Source organism: Mastigoproctus giganteus, chromosome 6 (genome assembly GCF_048544385.1).
Source record: "Mastigoproctus giganteus isolate SK-2022 chromosome 6, ASM4854438v1, whole genome shotgun sequence".
Classification (NCBI taxonomy): domain Eukaryota; kingdom Metazoa; phylum Arthropoda; class Arachnida; order Uropygi; family Thelyphonidae; genus Mastigoproctus; species Mastigoproctus giganteus.
This window is the reverse complement of record NC_143580.1, coordinates 61,787,298-61,806,910: the sequence shown is the minus strand read 5'-3', so window position 1 is coordinate 61,806,910 and position 19,613 is coordinate 61,787,298. Positions and strand designations below refer to the sequence as shown.

The following is a 19,613-nucleotide window of genomic DNA, read 5'->3' as shown; positions in this document are numbered from 1 at the left end:
ATTAAGTTGAACCTCCTCTGGCCCTGATGATAGCAGCACACCATTGACAAGATCAATTTCTGAAGATAATCAACTGATAGTTCTTGGTTCCAAACACAAATTATGGCTTTCTGAAGTTCACAAAGGGTCTTTGGTTTCTTTCTGGCAACTGCAGATTCCATACGATGCCAACAGTTCTCTATAGGATTCAGGTCCGGGATGTTTCCTGGCCAGCTAAGAGTTGTAATGGACTGTTCTTTCAACCATTTTTTCACCTGTAAGAAATGTAAACATATTACTATTGAACCGCTAATGCAGAAATGAAGCTAAAGTAACCACAGAATTGCCTACTTACACTTTTTGCCCGATGACAAGGAGCAGAGTCATCCTGAAAGGTGCAGTTACTTGGCAGGTTGAAATGGTCTCTAATGGTTGGCAGCAATTTGCCTTCCAATATAGCCAGGTATCCATTGGCATTTACAGAACCTTTTATAAACTGCAGGTGACCTACTCAATACAAAATGCACCCCTATATCATTTGGCTGGTAGGGAATTTCACTGTAGACACCATAATCTGGATGGTATTCTTCACCACATCTACGGCGAATCATTTGTCTCCCATCAGAGCCATGCAGGTTGAATTTCTTCTCATCCGAGAAAATAACTGACTTCCACTGCTTGGGGAGTCCATTTGACATGCTCCTTACACCAAATTAATCAGGCCTTTCTCATTTTTTTGTGTGAGGAGGGGGCTTCTTCTTAGGATGAAAAGTCCATTTTCGAAGAGGTGTTTTCTGACTGCACTTGCTAACAAGCGCTTCAAAATGTGGTCCTGTTTTGGCATAGAGACTGGTTTGCATCCGGTTCCTTTTTTCCTATCAGTAGAACCAGTATTCTTGAGTTTGGAAAGAAATCTACTTACTGTCGACTGATTACAAGACACGCTATAAGCAATATGACTGGAAGAACATCCTTCCTCACACACAATAGCACTCTTTCTTTGTGGCGTCAACTGCATGTAACTTGCCATTCTGACACAAGCAAGGAATGACGGAAACTCTTGCAGAGCGTGCTTATATAGCTGAAAGTAAGAGTTGATGCAATATTACATCATCACCTATGCGTGTCAATCTTATCTGATGCAATCTGTAAGAAATATTGCCATATACTTTCGTTATTCGGACGACAATTAAAATTTTAAGGGGTGATGCACTTTCTTTGAACACCAGTGTTGTTGTTGTTTGGTTTTTTTTTAGGATCATTAGCAACTAAGATCATATTGCTCCGGGAATATGCAGTGGTCATTCCCTGACCTTTCCGCATTCTCCGTATTTGGTGGTGACTGGCTCGAACCCCGGTCTAATCATGAAGCGTGTGCTATGCACTGCTGCTCCTTCCCACCTGGCTACGGAGGCGCCACTATCACCAGTGTATACATACACACACACACACACCCACCCACACACACATATATACACAATTTGAAGGCAGTAGATGATCGTTGAAAGAGGAACATGAAAGTCCATTTGTTATCATCTTTGTGGCCATTTCCTGTTTGTTGTCCATAAATTTGGCATTATTTCTAATGAAACACAACTATTTTGTGCCATTCTTTATAAACTTTCTTAAAATTACAGAAAATGTAAACATTTTTTTTTTAATAATGCAGTGATCACATTTTGCTGTCTTGGTAATGTCTTTCATGTGGGCGGTTATTTATTAATTAGGTAATGTTATCACAGTTGCAAGGGTATTGAAAACGTGCTATCTTTTCTGGTCTTGCCAGATTTCTATATTTGTGTGTCGGATTTTCTAACAAGTTTTCTTTTCTTCCAAATTTTAGTCAATTTGGTATTATTTTTATTTTATTTGACTGACTTCTTAATTTATCTGACTCTACAATCATTAGCTCTAGAATATGATAATAGTGCCATTTTTCTAATTTAGAGGTTCTGTGATGTCTTGTATCGTTATTGAGTTTGTGTATCGAGGGCAAACATACCCTGGTTCTGTTCCATCAGACCTTTTTGTACAAAACGTTATCTATTTCTTTAATGAAAGAGTTGCCAAATATGCCTCCTCATATTTTGCAATTTCAGTCAGTTAGTAATTTTCTCATATGCGATCCTCTCTTTAACATAAGATTTCAGCACTAATCCAGACTCCTGATATCCAGAAGCTCCCCATAACTTTTTTTTTTTTTAGATCATTAGCTCATTTTCTTAAAAGTTCAGTTTCATCTGTTAGGATACTAAATTTTATATTTTCATTCTTGCATTTATTACTATATAAAAAGAGCTGCAATGGCTCAATAATTTGCATTTATTACATTTATTCAACTCTTCCTCTGTTTCTTTGGCACTATTGAAACCTGTTAGCGACAGCTCATCCATGGGTATTATTCCAGGGGATTGTATTCCCCAAGAAAAACTTTTTGCTTAACTCATGCTATTTTTCTTGACTTTAGATCTGCTTATAATTATTATATTAAATCAAAAATAACAGTAATCATAGCAAAATTATTCCAAATTACAAAATGCCATTGCAAGAAACACTATTTAAAAAATCCTACTGCAAGGAACACTAATTAAAGTAACTCTGGTGCTGTTTACAGTTCTGTATAATTTGGAAAATTAACCCACTTCATGATCATGAATAAATGTCAATGCACAGACTGGACTATCGCAAAAAGACTCCTGCTAGTGATGCTAGAAATGTAAATTAGCACAGCTTTTGAACAACTTAGCCAAATGTGACGATAATACACACTGGTGGGTTGATAAGTGCTAAGATGTAGATATTTTTTTTGTTTGCTTTACTGGTGGCTGAAGAAAAAATGTTTCACTAAATAGGTAAACATAGCACACTAATCATGTAATTTTTGGCTAATTAAATAAGTTTATTGAACCTTAAAGTGAAATAAAATGTACCTATGTAACACTACACAAAATCAGTCAAGCCTGAGTACAGATAGTCAGTGTTTCAGAATAACTTTGGGTACAGTTTTCAAGACAGCTGTAACAATAAGACTGATATAAAGACTAAAATAAAATTTAGGGCTAAAGTCTCAAACCACAGAATTCACTAGGCATACAAGTTAGGGCAATGCATCAGTTCTGTATATAGCAAATTACTGAAGTTGGTGAAATGGCATAGTTTTCATTGTGGCATATTGTGAATATCTTCACAGTGAGTTGCCTGACTGATATAAAGTTAAGTTAATGTTTGATAAAATTGTGACATAAATTCAGAAAGCAAGAATAAGTTAATATTTGTTAAAATTAAAGGTAAGTTTAATATTTGGTTAAATTTTTATGACATAAATTAAGAAAGTTAATGTTTCAATTAAATATCTTGATATTAATGCTTAATTTCTGAATTTGTCATAAAAATACCAAATATTAATTTACCAAACATTAACTTATCCTTGCCTTCTGAATTTGTTATGAATTTACTAACAGAGAGATTTTACTAACAGAGAAAATAACTTTATCTCGGTCTTATTGTTACAGTTGTCTCTTTAGTACAACTGCACTAAGTGATTCCAAAACGTTGACTATCTGTATTTAGACTTGGATGATTGGGTTTAGGGCCTTGCCCTGGGCAGTTTATTTTGCTTTAGGGTTCAATAAACTTAGTTGATTAGCAAAAATTATGTGAGTTAGTGTACCTCACTTATCTGTTTAGCAATGCTGCTTAATCACATGTATCTTTCACATAGCATATTAGAAAAAAAAGTTGTTGCATTGCATTCCAACCTTACAAACAAGTTGTAATTTATGTAAGAAGCATAGAAGGAAAATATTTTATTTTTTCATTACAAAACTGTGTCTTGTTCAGTAACTACTTATTAGGAGGGGTGCCCCACCAGTAGGTCATGAAGTACTAAGATATATTTTTTTTTTGGTTTACTTTATTCAGTGTCTGAAGGAAGAAGTTGTTTTGAAGTACTAAGGTGTATTCACTTTATTTGGTGTCTGAAGGAAGTTGTTTCATCACACTCCCAACCTTACAGATCAGTTGTCTATGTAGAAGTGCAAGAGGAAGAATATTTTAATTTTCTTTTGTAAAACTAGTGTGCCTTGTTCAGTAACCACTTGTCAGAGACAACTGAGTGTGCTACCAGATGCATATAAGGGTAGAAATTTGTGTGACTATGACTGAAATATTTCCCTTCTGCACTTCATGCATCAATTATGTGTGATAATATATTGTAAGAACACCATAGTTTTCTTTCTAAAGTGATAACTTAATACTGCAAGTTGCTATTACATTTCCTGACTTAAAAAACAACTATGGTAACCACAATTTGTTTTTACAAGTTTACAAATATGATTGGAAAATGCATAATATGCTTCTTCACTTGTTATATCAACTACATTTGATAGAAATAATGATTTTTATTTTATTATATAGGAATGATTATTTTCATTTTTCTTTAAAAGGGATGATTCTTTTCTTCTCAACTGGTCTATGTCCAGAATGAACAGGGAGAGATTATTATTTTTTATTTATTGTTTTGAAAATAGCCTGAACAGTTTCTTCCAACTAAAACAGCAACGTGAAATATTTATAACAGTATGTGCTTTTGAATAACAGATAAAAAAAAAAAATCACATTCAATTACAGCACAAAAAAAATGAGTAGAAACAGTGGTCAGTGTCAGTTTGTCAGGATGAGTGATCCACCAGTGGGTTTGACTGGGTGACAGAAGGAACATATCTTACATTATTTTACTTTCTGAGTATTGCCAGAGAACTGATTGTGATAGGGACAACATCAAGTATGAAAAAACATCAAATGTGTATGAATACCAGTAAGTCACATTGCCCATACATCAGTGACAGCTAATCTAGCAGGGTGACCAACTGGTGGGTCACTGGATTTGATGCTTATTAAGTGCAGTCATGCCAGCTTACATTTCAAAGTCAAATACTGCTTTTCACTAAATTTGCATTAGTTATCCCAAGTATCAATTTTTAACCCCTTATCATGCATACAAGTTGATAATTAAAATTGTACCTAAATGTTGTTTTATTGTTTATTTATTCTTTATAATGAATTTTTTTCTGTGAAACTTTAAAATTAATATTAGTTAAGTGGTGTTGATGCTGGAAAAACACTAGATATTTAGATTATGGGTTATTTATAAGATTATTTAAGCATGTGTTTTTTCCTTAGCACATTTACTTGCAAATAGATAATATTCCAGATTTTAAGTGGAATGCTGTAATATTAAGACCCAAAGTAAAATTTCATGAATTGCTTAGTATTATATAAAATTAATGTAAATACTATGGCTTACAGAATAGAATGAATATATTTCTCATATATTACAGAGCCTCCAGCACCACCTACAGGTGTAAGAACAGCTGAGGTTACAAGTCGTTCCACACGATTATCATGGCAACCATCAGTAGTTGATGATGAAGTTGTGGAAAGTTACGTGATTAGATATTGGAGAAATGATGGTGGGTTATCTGTTAATGTTTTTGGTTTTGATTTTTAATGCTTTTTAATGTATATTTAATATAATTATTGGGGGGATTCACAGACTAATAGATTAACAGTAGCCACAGGGAGAGGTGGAAATGATTCTTGTGCTGCTTCCATTGGAATGAGCAGCAGCCAAGAAAGCAAGTTGCTGGGGATTTCAGGAACTGCTGGGAGTCATGAAACAAGTAAATACATGGGCTGTGTTAGAGTAACTAAAAGTAAGAACAGGTGCATGTATACTTGCATATACATCAGTGCTATGAGTATAGTAAATAAATTTGAAGTGCTGGTCAAGACATTGAAGGTGGATATTTTTAGGTCATCAGAGATGTGGTGTCACACAGATATAACCAATGCAGAATGGGAATTTGGAGAGTACAATGTGTAGAGAAAGGATAGACAGGATAGGAAGAGAGGACGGGTTATGCTGTTAGTTAAGAAACACATAAAATCTAAGGAAGTGCATCCAGTTGACATTAGCATTAGCATTAGTAGAGGCATTTGATGCAAGAAAGCAAGCTTATGCAGCATCAGCCAAAAAAAAAAAAAAAACCCACTTCCACTTCACCCCTCTGTTCGTTCAAAATACCTGTCCAGCTGAGCCTTAAACTTATTTAGGCTATCAACCTCCACCACAAGGGATGGAAGTCTGTTCCACCAACCAACCACCCGCTGGCTAAAGGCAAATTTCCGCACGTCTATCCTACATCTGTCTTTCCTCAATTTGAATTTATGCCCTCTCAGGTGATTTTTCTGAGCTAGATGAAGAACCCCATCAGCATTGAGCATGCTTAAACCATTCAAGGCTTTATACACCTCTATCAGATCACCTCGCTGGTGCCTAGTCTCCAGACACTGTAATTTGCAAAACTTAAGCCTTTCTTCGTAAGAGCACCCCTTTGTTCCATTCACTAATCTTGTTGCCCTTCTCTGTACTCGTTCCAGGAGCTCTACATCCTTCTTGAAATGAGGCCTCCAGACCTGTATACAGTACTCTAGGTGTGGCCTGACCATTGCCTTATACAATGGAATAATCACCTCCTTATCCCTGCTGGAAAAATTCCTGTATATCATTGACAATACACCATGAGCTACTCTTGCAGCCCGTCTGCACTGCTCAGAGAACTTCATATCTGCCTGCACAACCACCCCCAAGTCCCTTTCATTCTCTACCACTGTCAGTGTAGTACCACAGAGTTGATACGTTGCTCTGGGGTTGCTGTTTCCCATGTGTAGTACTTTACATTTGTCAATGTTAAACTTCATTTGCCACCTCTCAGCCCATCTGCTCAACCTTTCCAGATCCTGTTGCAGCAGCATAGTGTCAGTAGTGTCCTTGACAACCCTGCCAACCTTTGTATCGTCTGCAAACTTGGACATTAAGCTTGATATACCATCATCAATATCATTTATAAATACAGAAAACAATAATGGACCCAACACTGAGCCCTGAGGGACTCCACTAATAACATTAGTCCACGATGAGCAGTGTCCATTGATTACCACTCTCTGTCTTCTCCCCCTCAACCACCCCTTTATCCATAGCAGCAATTTGCCTCCAATGTCACACTGCTCCAATTTGTCTAGCAGTCTTCCATGTGCAACAGTATCAAAAGCCTTTCTAAGATCCAAGTATATAATATCAAAGTTATTCCCTGCATCCAGTTCTTTTGTGACTGCATCATAGTATCCAATCAAGTTGGTCAGGCAAGACTTCCCCTTAACAAAACCATGCTGTGTCTGAGCTATAACTGAAGTCTTGTCTAAATGATCCTGCAGTGCTTCTTTAACCAGTGCCTCCATTAATTTTCCTGGAACAGAAGTTAAGCTCACAGGTCTATAATTACTTGTGTCAGCCTTTGATCCTCCTTTGTGAATTGGGGTCACATTTGCACATTTCCAGTCTATGGGTACCTTCCCTGAGTCCAAGGAAGCTCTCATAATTATGGCTAAGGGTTTGCTTACTTCCTTTGCTGCCTCCTTTAATATAACTGGATAGATCCCATCCACCCCGGGTGCCTTTCTTGTGTTTATCTTCAACAGTTTCTCCTCCACTTTACTCCCAGTTATTTCAAGATTCTGTAGCTTACTGCTAGAGTTGAATACACCTCTGGCATTCCCCTTGCTGAATAACTCCTCATGTGTGAATGTCGATGCAAAATATTCATTTAGTTTGTTAGCTACCTGAGCAGGATCATCAACAGTTGACCCATCAATATCAAGTGGACCAATCTGATTCATCCCCTTCCTTCTAGAGTTTACATAAGTAAAGAACTCTTTGCTGTTTTTCTTTGCATCCCTTGCCAAGGATTTCTCGTAATCTGCCTTCGCCTGCCTAACCTCCTTTGTAACTTGGTTGCATATCAACTTGTATCTATCATAGGCTTCTGTGTCATGTGTTAATTTGTAAGTATCCCATGCATTTTTCTTCTCTGCCATATGCCTCATTAGTTCATCTGACATCCATTTTGGCCTAAACCTTGAACAATATTTCTTAGTTGGTATGTAAAGCCTAGTAGCTTCCAAGATAAGTTCTTTGAATGCTTCCCATTTTGAATTTGCTGTTGGTAACATCATCAGTTGGTCCCACTGTATAGAATTTAAATACTGTTTCAGTCCATCGTAGTCGCCTTTACGGAAGCAATAACCCTTCCCTTTACCCCTAATGGTAGTTACCTCTTTGAGTAAATCCCACTTCAGCACACTGTGATCACTGCCACCTAGTGGTTCCTGTATCTGCAGATTCTTAATGCATGAAGAATCACTGCTGATAATCAAATCAAGAGTATTACTCCCTCTAGTTGCCTCCCGAACATGCTGATGTAGAAAACAATCATCCAATAAATCCACAAAAGCCCTGCTAGTGCGTGAGTAACCAGCCCCCAAATTCCAGTCAATATCTGGGAAATTAAAATCTCCCATTATAAGACTTTCCGATTTACTGGCCCACTCTATTTCCCTGTACAGTTCCTTATTATACTCATCAGAGTCATTAGGCCTATAGCACACTCCTACTCAAAATTTTGATCTCCCAATGCTTATGTCACACCAAACTGACTCAACACTGCACTGTCCAGCGATGTCGACTGGCTTCACTTCCTTGGTTTTTATGTGTTTCTTAACTAATAGCATAACCCCTCCCCCCTTCCTATCCTGTCTATCCTTTCTGTAGACTTACTCCCCAAATTGCAGTTCTGCATCCCTTATATCTGTGTGACACCACGTCTCTGATATCCCAACGATATCTGCCTTTGATGTTTTGAGCAATACCTCAAATTCATCAAATTTATTTACTAAACTCCTAGCATTGGTGTACACGCAAGTATACCTGCACCTGTTTCTATTCTTAGCTACCCTAACACAACCCATGTGTTTACTTGTACCGCAATGGCTCCCAGCAGTCTCTGAAATACCATGCATCTTGTTTTTCAGGCTTCTGCTCATTCTAATAGAAGCAGTGCAAGAATCTCTTTCACCTCTGCCAGTGGCTACTGTCAATCTATTGGTCTTTGTCTCCCCCCAAGCTAGCAGTTTTCCGACCCACCTAACACTGCCTCGATAGCATCAGCAAATATTCTTGCACCCTTTCTATTTAAGTGTATCCCATCCCTGTAGAAGCAATCTCTCCTGTTAACAAGTACAGTCCAGGCTGAAAAAAATTCTACCCCTTGAGTCTTGCACAATCTTTCCAGGGCCGAATTGATCGACAAGGCTCTCATCATATACTCCCTCCTATCGTGTCGGGGCAGAATTGCAGACACTTTCAAATTCAACCCTAATTCTCGGCTTTTGTTCAACAGTGACCTGTACTTGTTAAGTAATTCTGCTGGTCTCCTACTCTTAATATTAGACATAGATGGACAGTGCAATGTTGAGTCAGTTTGGTGTGATATAAGCACTGGGAAAGCAAAAACGAGGGTAGGAGTTTGTTATAGGCCTAATGACTGTGATGAGTACAATGAACAATTATACAGAGAAATGGATTGGGCCAGTAAATCAGAATGTCTTTAGGAATAATAAATCAGAACTCATTTTAGGATTGTCCCTTGTATAAGGCAGTGTATGCAGTACTCAGGCCACACCTTGAGTACTGCATACAGGTCTGGAAACCTCATTTTAGGAAAGATGTAGAGCTGCTGGAATGAGTACAGAGAAAGGCAATGAGATTAGTGAGTGGAACAAAAGGTTGTTGTTACAAAGAAAGGCTTAAGTCTGCAAATTGCAGTGTCTAGAGACTAGGCACCTACGAGGTGATCTGATTGAGGTGTATAAGGCCTTGAATGGTTTGAGCAAGCTCATTTCTGATGGGATCCTTCCTCTTGCTCATATTCCACACCTGGGGGGAGGCATAAATTCAAATTGAGGAAAGACAGTTGTAGAATAGATGTGTGGAAATTTGCCCAGCTGGTGGTTGATTCCTGAACAAAGTTCCATCTGTTGTGGAAGTTCACGGCTTAAATAAATTCAAGGCTGAACTAGACAAACTTTTGGAGTGAGTGGATGGGTGAAACAGGAAGGTTTTTTTTTTTTAAATTTTAATTTTTTGGCTGGTGCTATATAAGCTTGCTTTCTTGCATCATATGCCTTTACTAATGCTAAAATCCATGGACCAATTTCTCTTTGTGTATAATAGAATTTTTTTAGAGGAGCATTTTCCAGATTCCTGGCATAAGGCAATTGTGCTTGCCTTTCCTAAGCCAGGAAAAGATCAAAAAGATCCCAAAGTCTCGATTAACTACCATTGTATAGTGCTGACTAGCTGTCTGTGCAAAATCCTGGAGGGAATGGTCAGTGCCTGCCTTATATGGTATTTGGTGGTGAATGGGCCTCCTCTCCACAGTGGAGTGCAGCTTCTGAAGGAACAGGTCTACTTTGGACCATTTATTTAGATTGCAGAAAGCTATCTGAGATGCCTTTTTAAAATGAGAGCAACTGGTATCCATGTTCTTCAATATGGAAAAAGCGTATGACATGACTTGGAGATTTGAGATCTCCAAGTCATGGCTAAGAGGTCATCTCCAGCTTTTATTTAAAATTTTTTATCCTGTTGTTCCTTCCAAGTTTGTGTAGAATCTACCCTTCTGGCAAGAGGAGGGAGCACCCCAAGTATCAGTTTTAAGTGTTATGCCTTTTGCCATCAAAGTAAATTCCATTACAAAACAACTTTCTCCAACTGTAAGCAGTGCCTTCTGTGTTGACAATTTTAGCATATTTTCTCAATCATGCAATATGGGGGTAATCTAGAGACAACTGCAACATCCCACTGATCATCTGAACTCATGGGCATTGAATAATGACTTCAGGTTCTCCCTACAAAAGATGGTTTGTGTACATTTTTGTTGCAAACATAACCCTCACCCTGAACCTGAACTGATACTTGGACAAAATGCTATTCCAGTAGTATATCCAAGACTAGATTTTTCAGGCTTGTATTTGATAGACAGTTGACCTTTCTATTACATTTTCTATTACATTTTGGAAGCTTGAAGTGGTGGAACCCATTTTTAGTTTCCAGAGCTAAGTTCAGGTCAACCCTTCCCCATCTCTTCTATCATGCAATATAACTGATGACTTTTGAGGTTATGATGGACATCATGGTGAGATCCAGTCTTCCTTACATTTCAAGGGTACAGCTCTAAAAGTGTTCGCAGGCTGGCCGCTAGTTAGTACACCAGATCTAACTTATTGGTAACTCTTTAGGAGGCTTCCGGATCAGCTAGTTAATAATCTTGCTACCTCTATTCTGCCAGATAGTGACTGGAGGGAGTTCAATTAGCGTGTATACAGGGGGCATTGTTGAGGCCATGTCATGTCAAGTATCTGGGTAATTATTCTTACCATGTGTACGCAATATCCAAAAATTTCATTACTTCATACAGCACTTTTTCTTACTATCGAATACACCAAGAATTGTCAAACTAATAAAGTAAGCTTATCTGCGAAAAGATCTAAACCTCCTAAACACTTCCTAGTCCATTTCACAAATATACGTTGTCTCAGTTCTACTCTCAGTGATGTCCATTTCCACTTACAGTCTGTCAAACCCCAAGTACTTTTTCTGACAGAATCTCAGTTATCGGTTGATTCAACCACTGCACATCTCAGTTGCCAAAATTATTCGCTGCATGATTCCTTTTGCTTCAAAGGTGGTACTTGTGCATATGTCCGTTCCGATATTCCCCGTCAGAGACTTGGTAATTTGGAATCTCCTCTTTTCAATCTTCTCTGGCTTAAAATCTCTCTACCTCATTCTGTAAAATTCATCTGTTGTCTCTACTGTTCTCCCAACTCCACTAATCACTTGGAGCTCTTTGACTTCCTCTCTTTTCAACTTAACTTTCTCCAGTCCAACTTTCTTAACAGGTTTTAATGTTCACGACTCCAGCTGGCTTCCGTTTTCTAGTCACACTGACCGATTTTGTTGAAATGCTGAGGCTTTTGCAATTACTAATGACCTTGCACAGATTGTTCATTTACCTACAAGAATACTGGACAATCCTAACCATACAGCCAACACACTTGATCTTTTTCTCACAAACAACCCTTCTAATTACACTGTCGAAGTGAGTGGTCCTTTAGGCACTTCAGATCACAACTTGGTGATTGTCTCTTCTCCAATGGAGCCTTTATCTCATGGCTATTCCCAACCTTGTGTTGTTTGGAATTACAAGAATACAAAATGGGATGACCTGCGAGATTTATTTTCCCTGGTCGGATTACTGTTTCAAAACTTCTGATGTCAACGTTTGCTCAGATTGTGTCAGTGAAATTATTCTTGTAGGAATGGAATCCTTTATCCCACACTCCACTTTAAATCTCATCTTTTATCTAAACCTTGGTTTTCCAAAAAATGTGCTAAGGATGTTCGAGAGAAGAATGTTGCATATCGTAATTGGCTTGTTTCCAATTCTTCAGTTTCATTTTCTGCCAACACCAAAGCTTGCAACAATTGTAAAGCAGTTATTAATCAGTCCAAACTAGATTTTGAACAGGCTAAGAATAGAAAACTTGCTTCTTGCCCTAATGGTAGCCGAGCATTCTGGTCTCTTGTCAAAGCTGTTGGCTGCAACTTTTGCCCATCTCTGCTCCCACCTCTGTCAAAACAGATGGTTCTGTTGTCACTTCAGCCAAGTATAAAGCTGACCTGCTAGTATCTCATTTTTCTTCCAACTCATGTATTAATGATCTAAGTAAAACACCTCCCACCATTCCCAACACGCTCTGTCAAAACAGATGGTTCTGTTGTCACTTCAGCCAAGTATAAAGCTGACCTGCTAGTATCTCATTTTTCATCCAACTCATGTATTAATGATCTTGGTAAAACACCTCCCACCATTCCCAACACGCTCCATTTTATGTCTCCTGTGGTCTTCCGTCAAAAGGATGTCAGAAGGATTTTGATGAATCTTGATGCTAAGAAAGCTCCAGGTCCTGATGGTCTTCCGTCAAAAGGATGTCAGAAGGATTTTGATGAATCTTGATGCTAAGAAAGCTCCAGGTCCTGATGGTATTTCTCCACTTGTTCTCAAAACCTGTGCGCCTGAACTTACTCCTGTTCTTTGCCACCTTTTTTCATTTTCTTATTCCAAAGGTGTTTTTCCTTCTGCTTGGAAATTTGCTCATATCCAGCCAGTTCCTAAAAAAAGGGTGACAAATCCTTCCCATCCAATTATCGTCCTATTGCAGTTACTTCTACTCTTTCTAAAGTAATGGAGAAATCAATTAACCGCCAACTCTTAAACTACCTAGAAACCTTCCGTCTGATCAACGATCGCCAGTATGGATTCCATCAGTGTCAATCCACTGGTGATATTCTGACTTATATGTTACCCATTTATGGGCAAATTCAATGGAAAAGTTCGGTGAAACATAAGCAGTTTCTCTTGATATCTCAAAGACTTTCGATCATGTTTGGCATAAAGGTCTAAACAATCTTCCACCTTATGGTTTGCCAACTGTTTTTTGTAATTGGTTATCCAGTTTTCTCTCTGATCGCTCACTGAGGATGATGGTAGATGGCTCTCTGTCTTCAACTTCTCCACTAATGCTCAGAAACCTTGAGAAATTCTTCAACTTCTCAAATATCCTCTAACAAATCCTTAAATTCCGATCTCCAGGTAATTCTCCAGTGGGACAGAGACAACTTAGTTGATTTCAATCCTTCTAAAACTCAGTTTTGTCTTATATCTCGCAAAAAGGATTCTTCTGCTCCTATGCTTATCTTTGGTGACACTCCGATTTCTAGGCAAGATGGTATATCTCTTTTGGGGATTACCCTGACTTCTAATCTGTCTTTTCACAATCACGTTACAAATATTGCTTCCTCTGCATCTAAAAAACTTGGTTTTCTCTTTCGCTCTCGGCATTACTTTTCTTCCAAACAGCTGTTCACTCTGTACAAATCGCAAATCTCTCCTACCATGGAATATTGTTCCTACATCTTGGTAGGAACAATATTCCTACCAAGTTTATATAAATGACAGAGCAAGGCAATAGGCCTATAGTTCTTTGGGTTGTTTTCATCCTTCCTTTGCTTTAGTATAGCTATGACTTTAGATTTTAACTGTATCTTGGGAATCTGACATTCTTTGAGACAGTTGTTAAAAAGGTCAACTCACTTACTGGTTCCAACTCCAAAGTGTAATTTGTTCATTTCGGACATCATCTGATCCCGCAGATTTTCTCGTTTTTAACTTGTGGATGCCAGATTCGAGTTCCGATTAAGTTCACTAAGTTCATTAGTTTCAAGGTAGTGGTTCCTGTCATTCTTGGTTCTCTGAATTTTCTTCTTTGTCTTTCCATTCATAAAAAGTTCATGTGCAATTTGGTTAGCTGTTATGTTCACATGTTGCTTCAGGGTCATAGGATCATTGTTGTGTTTTGTCATATGTCCATGCGGCATGACTATCTTTTGACATGTCCATGCAGCATGACTGTCTTTTGACATGTCTATGTTCTCCAGGAGATGAATTCATTGATTACTTTTTTTCGCATGCCGTGGCTGTCACTAGTTGATCTCCAGCCTCAATGGTCTCTACATCAAATGGGTTGGCCTCAAACAGTTGTGTACATTTCCGGAGCAACTCAGTGGTTTCGTCACAGAGTCCAGGAACATACACTGTTCTACACCCTCTTGGTATTCTTTCTCTGGAAAGCATACCAAGCATACTCTTGCACATAAGACGGCTCAACAAATTGGAGAATTGTGGCATTTTGAAATGAATTCTAAAATCCATTTTCAAATTCATTAAAATTCATTCTTTGAGATATTAATAAAATAAAAATATTAATAAAAATTCTTTCAAATCCTTTTGAAAGCCAGAAAGAAAGTGTATGCATGAAATTGCATAATTTCATACATCAATTAAACAATTTAATGATTACATAATTTTAAGTGAACTTACATAATTTCAATTAAATCTGTTGCATAATTTTAAATAAATTACATAATTTAATGCATATTCTGTCTAATAATAATGGTTATTATGGAGGAGGAACAAGGTTACTCCTTGATAATAACCATTATTTATGTATAAATAATATATTTACAGAGAAAAGAGGGAAACTTCACCAAGTGACTTTGCCAGCAGTAGAAACTTCTGTTTCATTGAATAATTTGCATCCAGGTACATCATACACAGTACAGATTTTAGCTCAGAATAATGTAGGACTTGGTGATCCATCCCAAGCTGTGTCCTTTAGAACAGTGGAAGAAGGTGTGTAAATGTGACTTTTTTAATAGTTAAAATTGTTTGTGTATTTTAGTTTAGTTTTTTGAGCAAATGATAAACTTGTTTAATTTATTTTTAAAACTTTCTTTTTTTAATCTCTCTTCCTTAACTTTAGCTAGATATTTAGAGGCCCCATTTGCTTTTTTTTTTAGAATATCAGTTATCAAAATTATTAACATCTGCAAAGATTACTATGTATAAATGATGTATATGGTCTAGAAAGAAGATGTGAAAAGTATGTAACAGTTGTTTGGAGGTTGTGTATAAAAGCTGGTTGAACCTGTGAAGGAGGTATGAGTGTTGGATCATGTTTGCAGAAATGGCTGAAATTCAGCAGCATTTTGTTTGTTCATTTGAGCTTTCTGTGATGCATTTGCAACTCTGATGGTGGAATGGTACAGCTCCATATGCACATATTTCAGAAGATATGTTTTCCAAGGTTGGTATCATCTTGAGAATGATAATGAAGATACTTTCAGGCAAAACAGCAGCGGAATAAGCAGTAGGGGATACTTATATTGAATGAGAAGCAATCAAAGCAGGCATTATAGCAACCATGAAAAAATGGCAAACATTTGTGTACAAAAGTATAATGGGCAGTAAAAAAAACGAATAATTTCATCCTTATTATCTTCAAGATCATAGTGAAGTTTCCATGTCATCATTGGTGTAGGGTTGCATTTATAATAAGGGTATAGGAAAACTTATTTTTTACAGTGCTTATATCCAAGTATTGGAGCATTGTTCAATACCTATTATGAGGGGATCCCTTCCATCAAATAATGGTATGTTATGATCACAGTTGTAAATGCCAGTAAACGCCAAACCAAGTAAACGGTTCATCCAATAGATAACCGCATTATTTTTATAAAATATGTATGTGAAGGGCAAAATATGCAGGTATTACATTTGTACATATTGTACATTACTTTGTGTTCAACTTGAAGGAAGTTTTACGGGGAAAACACTTATGAAAATACACAAAGCATGCTGCAACTACCTTTTCTCTTCAGCAGCTAGCACTTTTGAATGGTGAAAATTTGTAAATCAAACAGAGTGAAAGTTAAAAAAAAATAACAAAATGAAGGATTTCATACACTTATGTCTCATCTAGTCAAGAACCACAAAGTGATGAAAAAAATAAAAGCCAGAGAATAGTAGTACTTAATAACCCTCTATCGTATAATTATATTAAAAAATTGTGCAACACTAGATGCAAAAAAAAAAAAAAAAAAAAAATTCTGAAAAGATTCCGAAAAATGCTGAAAATTCAGAAAAAAAGACAGCAAAGAAGTGATGAAAAAAAAATAAAAGTAATTTTAAGGGTTATAAAGTAAACACTTAATAACCCTTAAACTCTATCATATAATTATGTTGAGAAATTGTGCAGTACTAGATGCAAAGAAGACAGAAAATTCTCAGCAGTTTTGTGTACTTTTATAATAAAGTACATTAAAAAAAATTTTAATTTAAACATGCATGGTGCATGATTTCTTTTTAATGTATTCATAAATCTGAATTCTCTTACCATTTTCTAACAATATCACACAAAGTTTTAGATCAGTGATTACCAGTAGCAACATAATATTTAATATTTAGAAGGGTCTGCTGACAGTCCTGATCTGAATTCCATCAGATTGTTGATGAGTGGTTGGGAAAGTGATTGTGCAAAATTTGAAGGACAAAGGAGAAACATGCAGAGACACTTGCCATAATTGTTGACATGTCTATTGGATTGGGTACTGTTAATTTGATGATGTCTTTGTTGATATGTGTAGATAAACTCCTGCCTTAGTTTTTCCCATGTTCCATTAAGGTGTTCTGTATTATATATACAGGTTCACTTGGAAATTCCTTATGCATTATTGTGAAATAAGCATCAGAAGAATGCATAATTGTAAATTTTTAAATATAATTGATTTAAAAGGAATCGTCTTGTATCATCTTGATTCATCAGGAATTGTAAATTTAATCTAAGCAGAATTTGATTAATTAGATAGCAAAAATTTATTTACATTGGACTCAGAAAGTTTATCTGTAGTTACTTACTTATAAACTGGCTGGATATGAGCAAATTTCTAAGCAGAAGGGAAAAAACCAGTGGAATAAGAAAGTGTAAAATGGTGACACAAAATAGGAGTAAGCCCAGCCAAGGAGCACAGGTTTTGAGAACAAGTGGAGAAATACCATCAGGACATGGCACTTTCTTGGCATCAAGATTGTTCAAAGTTCTTCTGACATTCTATTGATGGAAGATCACAGGAGGCATTGAATGGAGTATACTGGGAATGGTAGGACTTAGTTTACTAAGATCATCAATACAAGAGTTAGAAGAAAAGTAGGATGCTAGCAGGTTGGCTTTATCTTTAGCTGAAGTGGCAAAAGACCCATTGGGCTTTAACAGAGGTGGGAGTAGAGATGGGCAAAAGTTGCACCACTAGCTTGGACAAGAAGCAAGTTTTCTACTCTTAGCCTGTTCAAAATCTTTTGTTCCAGAAGCTTAAAGAATGTCTTCAAGGTAACAGATACGAACCTGATGAAGAGGTTAAAGAAGCCATGATGAGCTGATTGGCCTCTTAGCCAAAAGAATTTTATGAGAATTTTCTTGTAATTGAATGGGAAACAAAAATTAGTTAAATTCCTGACAAATTCAGCCAGGGTTAGGTGGAACATATGTAGGAACATGATTCATCAAATTAAAGACAATTTTTTTGTACAAGTACAGTTGAACTTGGTTATAACGAGCATCAAGGACCCTACAAAATTTCTTCGCTATAACCGTTACTCACTATATCAGTGATGAGTTAAATCTACCCCCTATTTTTTTTAGATTCTCAATAACTTGATAAAAAGATAGATTCAAAAAACAAAAGAAATATTAGAGAGAAAAAATAATATTAGTATAGACCCACATATTATTTGTATTAATATGCTTGTATAAAGTACAATACACTTAATATTAAACAGTTTGTTTGTCTGTAATTTTAAAACCATACACTTAATACTAAACACAATTTATTTCTCCTTAATTAAAAACAATACTAATTAATAATAAACACAATTTCCTGTTTCGTTGGCATTGTAGATGTCTTTGTCATTGAAATATTTCCTGATTTCTGCCCAAACACAGTCAATCCATTCATTTGCCAATTACTGGATCTGCAGATCAGGCACCTCCGTAGCCAGGTGGGCAGGAGCAGCAGTGCATAGCACACGCTTCTTGATTAGACCAGAGTTCGAGCCCGTATCCACCAAATACGGAGGATGTGGAAAGGTCAGGGAATGACCACCGCATATCCCCGGAGCAATATGGCCTTAGTTGCTAATGCTCCTAAAAAAAAAACCAAATAACAAATAACAATCTGCAGATCAAGATTCTCCACTAATTTTTGCATAAATGATGTTACGTTGGTTTTTAAATCGATCCAGCCAACCGTTGTTAGATACAAAATCATCACATCCAAATTTTTTAGTAAATTTTTCTGCTCAAGCCTTCAAGATTGGACCGTCTATTGAAAATCCAGCACTTTGTGTAGTGAACCATTAAAGCAATGCTTCACTGATGTTTGTAACCTTGCACTTTCTAAATTTTTTCTTTTTTTCGGTTATGTTCTTTTCCAGTGCCGATATGTAAACATGTTTATTCTTCCACAGTGTCAATACTGTTAAAGAGGACAAAAAATAACTTTTTACACACTTCAACAACATTTTTTGAACTGCATTCTAACTCATGAATAATTGACTTTTTCATGAATTGAGAGAGAAAGAGAGAGAGAGACTTGCTTTTGTTAGCATTAGCATTAGTACAGGCATATGATGCAAGAAAGCAAGCTTATGCAGCATCAGCCAAAAAAAAAAAAAAAAAAACATGCTCCCGTTTCACCCCTCTGTTCGTTCCAAGTACCTGTCCAGCTCAGCCTTAAATTTATTTAGGCTATCAACATCCACAACAAAGGATGGAAGTCTGTTCCACCAACCAACCAACCGCTGGTTAAAGGCAAACTTCTGCACATCTATCCTACATCTGTCTTTTCTCAATTTGGATTTATGCCCTCTCAAATGATTATTCTGAGCAAGAGGAAGAATCCCATCAGCATTGAGCATGTTCAAACCATTCAATGCTTTATACACCTCAGTCAGATCACCTTGCAGGTGACTAGTCTCCAGACACTGTAATTTGCAAAATTTAAGCCTTTCTTCGTAAGAGCAACCCTTTGTTTCATTCACTAATCTTGTTGCCCTTCTCTGTACGCGTTCCAACAGCTCTACATCCTTCTTAAAATGAGGCCTCCAGACCTGTATACAGTACTCAAGGTGTGGCCTGACCATTGCCTTATATAAGGGGATAATCATCTCCTTATCCCTGCTAGAAAAATTCCTGTATATCATTGACAAGACACTATGAGC

General features: G+C 36.9%; 1 protein-coding gene across 4 annotated transcripts in view; it reads left to right on the top strand.

The window, feature by feature from the left end:
• Positions 1-19,613, top strand: part of LOC150084345 (cell adhesion molecule Dscam1-like) — a 229,453-nt gene that overhangs the window by 145,467 nt on the left and 64,373 nt on the right. For all 4 annotated transcript variants that reach the window (XM_090375981.1, XM_090375980.1, XM_090375984.1 and 1 more), the window contains 2 exons: positions 5,319-5,450; positions 15,027-15,191. In XM_090375981.1, the coding sequence (XP_090232107.1) occupies positions 5,319-5,450; positions 15,027-15,191 (297 nt within the window). The remainder of the gene's footprint in view (positions 1-5,318; positions 5,451-15,026; positions 15,192-19,613) is intronic.